General features: G+C 56.0%; 1 protein-coding gene across 9 annotated transcripts; it reads right to left on the reverse strand.

The window, feature by feature from the left end:
- Positions 1 to 503: 503 nt before the first annotated feature.
- Positions 504 to 6,214, reverse strand: Ormdl3 (ORMDL sphingolipid biosynthesis regulator 3). 9 transcript variants are annotated; one of them, XM_057776869.1, is made up of 4 exons: positions 6,086 to 6,214; positions 3,038 to 3,231; positions 2,207 to 2,358; positions 504 to 1,975 (listed from the first exon to the last, which is right to left on the reverse strand). In XM_057776869.1, the coding sequence occupies exons 2-4, from the start codon at positions 3,209 to 3,211 to the stop codon at positions 1,840 to 1,842; spliced, it is 462 nt and encodes a 153-aa protein (XP_057632852.1). In that variant the 5' UTR covers positions 3,212 to 3,231; positions 6,086 to 6,214; the 3' UTR covers positions 504 to 1,839. The 9 variants fall into 9 exon arrangements, with proteins under 9 accessions (XP_057632852.1, XP_057632851.1, XP_057632856.1 ...); XM_057776868.1 differs by having other exon boundaries at positions 3,038 to 3,236; XM_057776873.1 differs by lacking the exon at positions 6,086 to 6,214 and adding an exon at positions 5,951 to 6,085 and having other exon boundaries at positions 3,038 to 3,236.
- Positions 6,215 to 6,442: the final 228 nt, after the last annotated feature.

Below are 6,442 nucleotides of genomic sequence, written 5' to 3' on the forward strand. Positions count from 1 at the left end.
TAGAACTTTGTACCTGGCCAGGGAGCAGCAAATAATACTACACAGACACAGGAGAGATAAGGACTCCGCCCTCTCCCTGCTGGGGCCTCTCTTCCCTCCTACTCATCTTAGCAGGAGGAGCACCAAGGCCAGAAGCAAAGGCAGCCCTCTGCAACAGAGAAGTGAGGACAGACAGACAATACCAGAGCACCAGTAGTAACCCCCGACCCTAGTCCATTTGTAAGCCCTGTATGGACTGACCTTGCTTGGCGGCCAACCCCTGACCCAACTCCCCCAGCCAGGCCTGTGAAGCCAGAGGCTCAGATCAGAGGGACAGCAGGAGGCACAGACAGTGGAATTCTGCGCCAACTTTCCAGGGCCTTCTCCAGATTCCTCACGCCCACTCTGGCTTTCTCCCCGGGCCACCCCAGAGTCCCCACCACTGCCAGGCAGGAGCTGCTGCCCACACTGCCAGCCGATCCCCAGGGCCAACGGGAAGCAGAGTCCAGACGCAATGCTACCAGAACACGTTGCACTTTATTTTCTCTTTCAGAATACTGTACAAAGGGCATAAAAATCCTATTCACACTCCGCTTAGAAAGACCAGAAGGTGAAAGTTCCCTATAATACACGGGGTTGAGAATGAGGGAGAGGGGAAGAAAACAGGGTGCGTTGACTTCCCTCCAGCCCCTGGCAGAGGGGTCAAGCACCCACATCTTTCCAAAGGAACATGCCCCAATCGAACCAGCGAGGGGAGAAGACAGCCCCTCTCAGCCCAGTGTCGGGCTCTGTGACCCACCTCTCTTTGGGCTGAGGAGACAGTGCCTGCAGCTGTCCCTACTAGTGCCCTGTTTGGGCAAGGACCCTACAGCATTGTGGAGCCCACTGACCTCATGTGGAGGTGGCCTACTGGCCCCTCACATGCATGCCATACAAGAGGCACTGCCCCGGCACAATCTAAATGGGAATACAAGCTGAAGGGCTGAAGAAGAGCTGCGCCCTGAAGCTTCCTCATACACTGCTAAGGGAAACCTCAAATTGGACCTGTGCTTCTGAGGACTCACAGGCCTCCCTCATCCAGCCTGTGCACACCCTCATACCAGGCCAGGAGTTCCAACCCCCTCCCCATCACCATCATTCTGTGAGTAAATGAACCCTCCAAGCCAGCCCTCCTTTCAGCCCACACCCAGAGGAGGCTGGGTCTGGCTTCTCCTCCCAGACCCTCTTTTTACACTAATCCATATCAGCTGCTGTTCTCTTGACCATTCTAAGACCCCACCCTACCCCTGTTCAGAGCTCCCCTCTCCCCAGGACCAGGGCGGCAGCATCCTGGCCCCCACTTCTACACCAGGTGTCCACCAACCCCATCTTACAAGGACGTCAATGAAGTCTAACTGCTCTACCTGGAGGGCAGAGGCAGCGCAACAAGCGCTTCCAAGCAACAAAAGTGAGACAATGCAGAAGCCAGCCGTACCGTCCCTCCGCCCCTTCTCAGAGGTTAAAGTGCTATGGCTGCCTGAAGACAGACAAACCAACAGGGGTTTTTCCTGGCTTCCTGTACCAACTTCTCAGGTCCACGGTCAGTCGGAAAGCCCAGCCCCTTTCATGACCACCCCCATGGCATCTCTATTCAAAAGGCAAAAGGAAAAGATCAAAAACTTCAGAATGGGTTAGAGCCCAAGGGCCCCACCCTAACCCCACTATAAGCTACTCCAAGTCGGCTACTGGGGAAGCGAGGGGGAAGCCAGGCCCAGGGCGTACCCCCATCTCTGGCAGTGTCCAGAGACTCCTGTCTCCAGCATCACAGCAAAGGTCTTCTACCCTTCCCCTGCCAACCCGGCTGGGGAAGGGGCTGCAAACTCAGTACTTATTGATTCCAAAAATGCGGACTCCATGGAGCTGGGGCAGCTTGGGGATGAGCACACTCATCAAGGAGACAGTGTTGAGTATGAAATGGACTTGGTCATACTTGGTGTAGAAGCTGGTGAGGAAGTACCTGGGGGGAGCGGGGGAGGGAGATGAAAATAAGGGTCCCGGATAGGAAGTGGATAGACGAGAATCACCAACTAACAAAGCCCTCCTGACCTTCCCTCAGCTTACCCCAGGTCTAGGAGGAAAGTCAGAGCCAGGGAGACCCAAGGCCCACAGTGACCCTGGATATGTCACTTCCTTCCCTCTGCTCATCCCTATGCCAAAGACCAGAGTTGAGGGGAGTCTGAGCACTCACAGTACAATCGGTGTGATGGTCAAGAACTTCCTAGAGGCTGTGAACTGGACCCCATAGTCCATCTGCTCCCAGTGGGTCAGCAATCTGGCTTTGCCCTGGTCTGGAGTCTCGAAGGGTGTCCCTTTCACCGTGTGCAGGAAGATGTACATGCCCTGAAAGGAGGGGCCTTCATCAGAAAATACAAAAGGCAAGTAAACTCCTAGCCTGACTTCCCCACCGGTCACACACGGAAGCAGCTCCAGGTAGACTGCCACCTCCTCTGCCACAGTGGCAAAGGCAGGCAGACTCAATACATGACAGGGCACCCAGGAGCCCACGTGGTGGGAGAACATGGGAACTGCGTAAGGAGAGGAGTTAGCCACAGAATGGGCATACATGCTGCCCTCCAGTCTGACTGGGTCTCTGCATGCCAGCTAAAAGGAGCAAGCCTAGTAGCAAGGATGAGACACCTGCTTGCTGAAGTGTGGTACAAGGCAGCAGGTCTTAGGGAGCAGAGAGTCAGAAGAACACGGTTTGGGATCCTATCGTGGGAAAGGAACGCTTCTGCACTAGATTCCGGGGACCTGGGGAGCATCAACAAGGACTCAGCTCTCAGCTGGCCGTCCTCCACACACACCAGCCAGCCCAGCCCTTCCTGAAGACACAGGCAATGTGCAGATTTCATTCTTGTAGGCATGCTACAGCCCACAAGGGGGAGCAAGACAGAGATATGAGCTGGTCCTGGGCTCTGGTGACAGATGCTGACAGGACCTGCAGAGTCTGTCCAGTGACTCTCAGCTCAGGCACTGAATGGCCCACATGGTGGGAGGAACGTGGAAAGCAGACTCTCACCAAGTTGTGGATGAGGTTGGTGAGGGTCCAGACGACAGGGACGCTCACGAAGGGGATGCTCAGCAGCACGACGTGAAGGAGCCCGATGGCCAGCACGTACGAGAGCCAGATGCCACGGCTGTTCATCACCCGCGTGTTGGGGTTCACCTCGCTGTGTGCCGTGCCCACATTCATCCTGCCACCCCTCTCGACTGCTGCTCTGCAAACAAGCAACACAGGTGAGACAGGTCACACCACTTTCCCTGCCCCCTCACACCCAGAGCCCCACAGAGGTTCCCTGAGAACACCACACCACCGGCCACTGTTTCAATCCTCCAGCTCAGAGGCTGGAGAAAGTCCACATGAATGTAACGCTAGCCATTACATCGCTGGGATGGGATTAGCTCCAGCTGTCACACGTACCATCCACTGGGACTACATGCTGACAAAGTCTTGGTGGACAAGTCACCAAGAGATGCCTGGCCCAGACTATAGAAATCAATGTCCGTTCCCCAACTCACCCCCTAGAATACCCTGAGGCCCTCTTCCCGCTGGGGTGGGATGAGAGGCTGCTCTCTCAGAACTCTCCAGAATAAACTCTGCTGGCTCTTACTGGAGAGCTGATAGAAGACATCCCCTACGCTAAGCCCCTCCCCAAAGGAGCAAAAGCAGGCAAGGCCTGCGGGCACAGGCAGCAGTGGATGAAGTCCTCTAGGCCTACTGTTTCTGCCACCCCTGTTTTTCCTCAAGCCCAGGCCCAAGAGGACTGACAGGGCCAGGAGAAGAGGGAAGAGAAACAGCAAGCCTAACATTTCGACACACAATGACCCATCCATTGGGACGTTTTATCCATTTGGCATCTGCTCAGGCGAACTCTCGTGGGGTGCTACCATTAGGCTGCCAAATGACCAGAGCCCTTTACCCCACCAGAGAGGGAGGAACACAGGACAGAGCACACAGCCAATATCCACAGTTCCCACAAGTGGGATGTGGGACCCGTATCAGCCTACCCCTCCCAAGGATACAAAAGTACCTGTGGCTTCCCTCTTACCTCCTCCCTTCTTGGCCCCACCTGACCTCACCTCCCTTCCCTGGATCTGTTTGTAGGTGTGAGTTAACAACAGCCTTTGCTTGCCCAGCTCCACTGGTAAAAGCTCTACAGCAGGAGGAACCAAAAGGGTTGCCTTCAGTGCCCAGAAAACAATGGTAGCAGCAACCCATAGTGGCCAGAGGGAAGAAGAATGGTCTGTCCATTATCCTGGGAGCTTGGCTGTCCCCAGATTTCTGCCGACAGAGCAGAAGGCATCGGTGTGCTTGGTTACCTACCTAGCTTAGGGTCCTGCCTGGTAAAGAACCATTGGTCATTAATATGCTTAACAATGCCACCTTTTCAAGATGGACAGAAAAGGATAGCAGATAGCAATAGTCTGGAAGTGCCAGACCAGCTCCCTCACCCCGCTGCAATCACCTCACCCCCAGACTCTGATGCTATCTCACTCAGCTAGGACTCCAGCCAAGCCTCCTCCACAGGAGCCAGAATTCACTCAGATAAGTTCCTTACTTAAGTATAATGGAAGCAAGTTTCCTTTTCTCAGCTACCTCGGGAAATAGAACACACAACAGCTCCCCGACAAACAGACCCGAGAGTTGGCCTAGGGTGCATCCTGGTGGGGGTCACACCCCTGGGACCAAACCCCTGGCCCATTAAGCCGGATAGCTGGTCCCAAGAGAAACCCAAACAACTAGAAAACCAGCTGTTTACCTTCAGTCTCCCTAATACAGCCCCTGGGACAGCTGTGTAACAGCTTCCACCTGAGGGGCAGGGACTGAGATGTGAAGTCTCTGAAAGATGATTAAGGTGGGGAACAGAGTTATCTCCCCAGAAACTGCTGCCCCTTCCCACAAGCCAGCCCTCCAGTGGCACAGCCACAGACAGAACTCACACTTTGCTCATGAGTGCCAAAAGTCTGGCTGAATCCCAGGATTTGAAGACCTTCCACCCCTTTCTGGCTCAATAGGGCATTTAGCAAAGCCTAGCTGACCCCATGGGAATCGTCTTCCTCAAGCCTGAATGCCCATGCCCTTTAAACCAGGAGACCCCTTGTACCCTCTCCCACTATGCCCCCCCCCCCCCAGAAAGAGACTGGGAGCCAGAAAGCACTTCTGAGACTTTCATGTGGCTCTGTGTACATGTCACTTCCATCAGCACACAACTGACCTTTCTCCCCTAAGTGAAGAAATACGAGCCTGGCAGAGGCAAAAAGATCTGGAGCAGCCAGGCTGAAAACTTCAGCTACCACAGCTGGCAGGTGGCTGCCAGGACCAGGCCCTGATGTGGTTTCATAACCTGCCTCAAATGAGAGCCCGAAGCAACTCCGTTTTGCTAACCACTTTTTTTGCTACAGCTCTTTCCCCCTTTCCCGTCTGGGCCCAGACAGTCTGTCAGACACTCATGCCAAAACCAGATTATCCCCCAGCGTGGCCATCCGGTAAGCACTTCCCATTCCCTCCCCAGCTGAAGGCTGGCCCTTTGCGCAGCAAACTTGTTCCCAAGGGATCCCAACCGGGAGTTCATGCAGCAGACAATATGTCTCTTCCCCCCCGGCCCACCCTCAAACTGGAGGACCACGGCGGTCCTTGCTGGCCCAGACTCCTTGGGAGTGGAAAGAAAGCGAAGCCCCACTGACCAGGAGCGAGGAAACTCCTTCCATAGGGCCTCCCGCTCTGCTCCGCAGCCTGGTACCTAAGCCCTAGGAGCCTGGCAGGGTTCGGGGCCCAACCCCCATCTCCACGCATTCACTCAGCCCCGGAGGCAGCCAAACCTTTATCCATGTAGTCCAGCCGTTCCCCGCCTCCCACCCCCAGCTGAAGCGCTCCTCCCGGACGCCCCACCCCCGGCCTCCCGCTCCCAACTCCTTCGGCTGATGCACTCACTCTCTCCACCCCCAGCCAACCCAGCTCAGGTCTCCTCCTGCGCGGATGTCTCCTCAGCAGCAACCTTCCCTCTCGCCTCTCCTATCCCTGGAGCCTTCGGGCTTCACCACTCCGAGGCCGCCCGTAAGGACTCACCGCGCGGGGCCGGAGGTCGAGGGCCCGGGAGAGGAGCCCGAGAACCCGGACCGCGGCCGCTCCAGCAGCTGTAACAAACCAGCAGCGGTAGCCACCCCGCTGGCAGCTCTGGCCGAATCAGGTCCCTGAGCCGGGACCCGTGACGTCACTGCCACGCGCCTAAACACGTTGCGCCTCTTGGGAAGTGTAGTTTCTACACTGCCTCTTCAGCCGCCCGCCCGGAGCCTCCTGGGAGTTGTAGGCTTTTCCCTGGGCTACGTCTCCGAGCTCACCCCAAGCTTCTGAGCTGCCGCACGGCAGAACGTCTCATCCTGACGCAATAGTGAGATCAGGTGGAGTCTCTTTGGTGCGTAACAA

Source organism: Chionomys nivalis, chromosome 7 (assembly GCF_950005125.1).
Source record: "Chionomys nivalis chromosome 7, mChiNiv1.1, whole genome shotgun sequence".
In the NCBI taxonomy this organism is placed as follows: Eukaryota; Metazoa; Chordata; class Mammalia; order Rodentia; family Cricetidae; genus Chionomys; species Chionomys nivalis.

Coding starts and splice junctions, on each gene's coding strand:
- Ormdl3 (XM_057776867.1), bottom strand. CDS start 5,812: ATGCGTGGAGATGGGGGTTGGGCCCCGAACCCTGCCAGGCTCCTAGGG. Junction 2,359..3,037: donor CCAACCTCATCCACAACTTG/GTGAGAGTCTGC, acceptor CCCTCCTTTCAG/GGCATGTACATCTTCCTGCA. Junction 1,976..2,206: donor ACCATCACACCGATTGTACT/GTGAGTGCTCAG, acceptor CGCTCCCCCCAG/GTACTTCCTCACCAGCTTCT.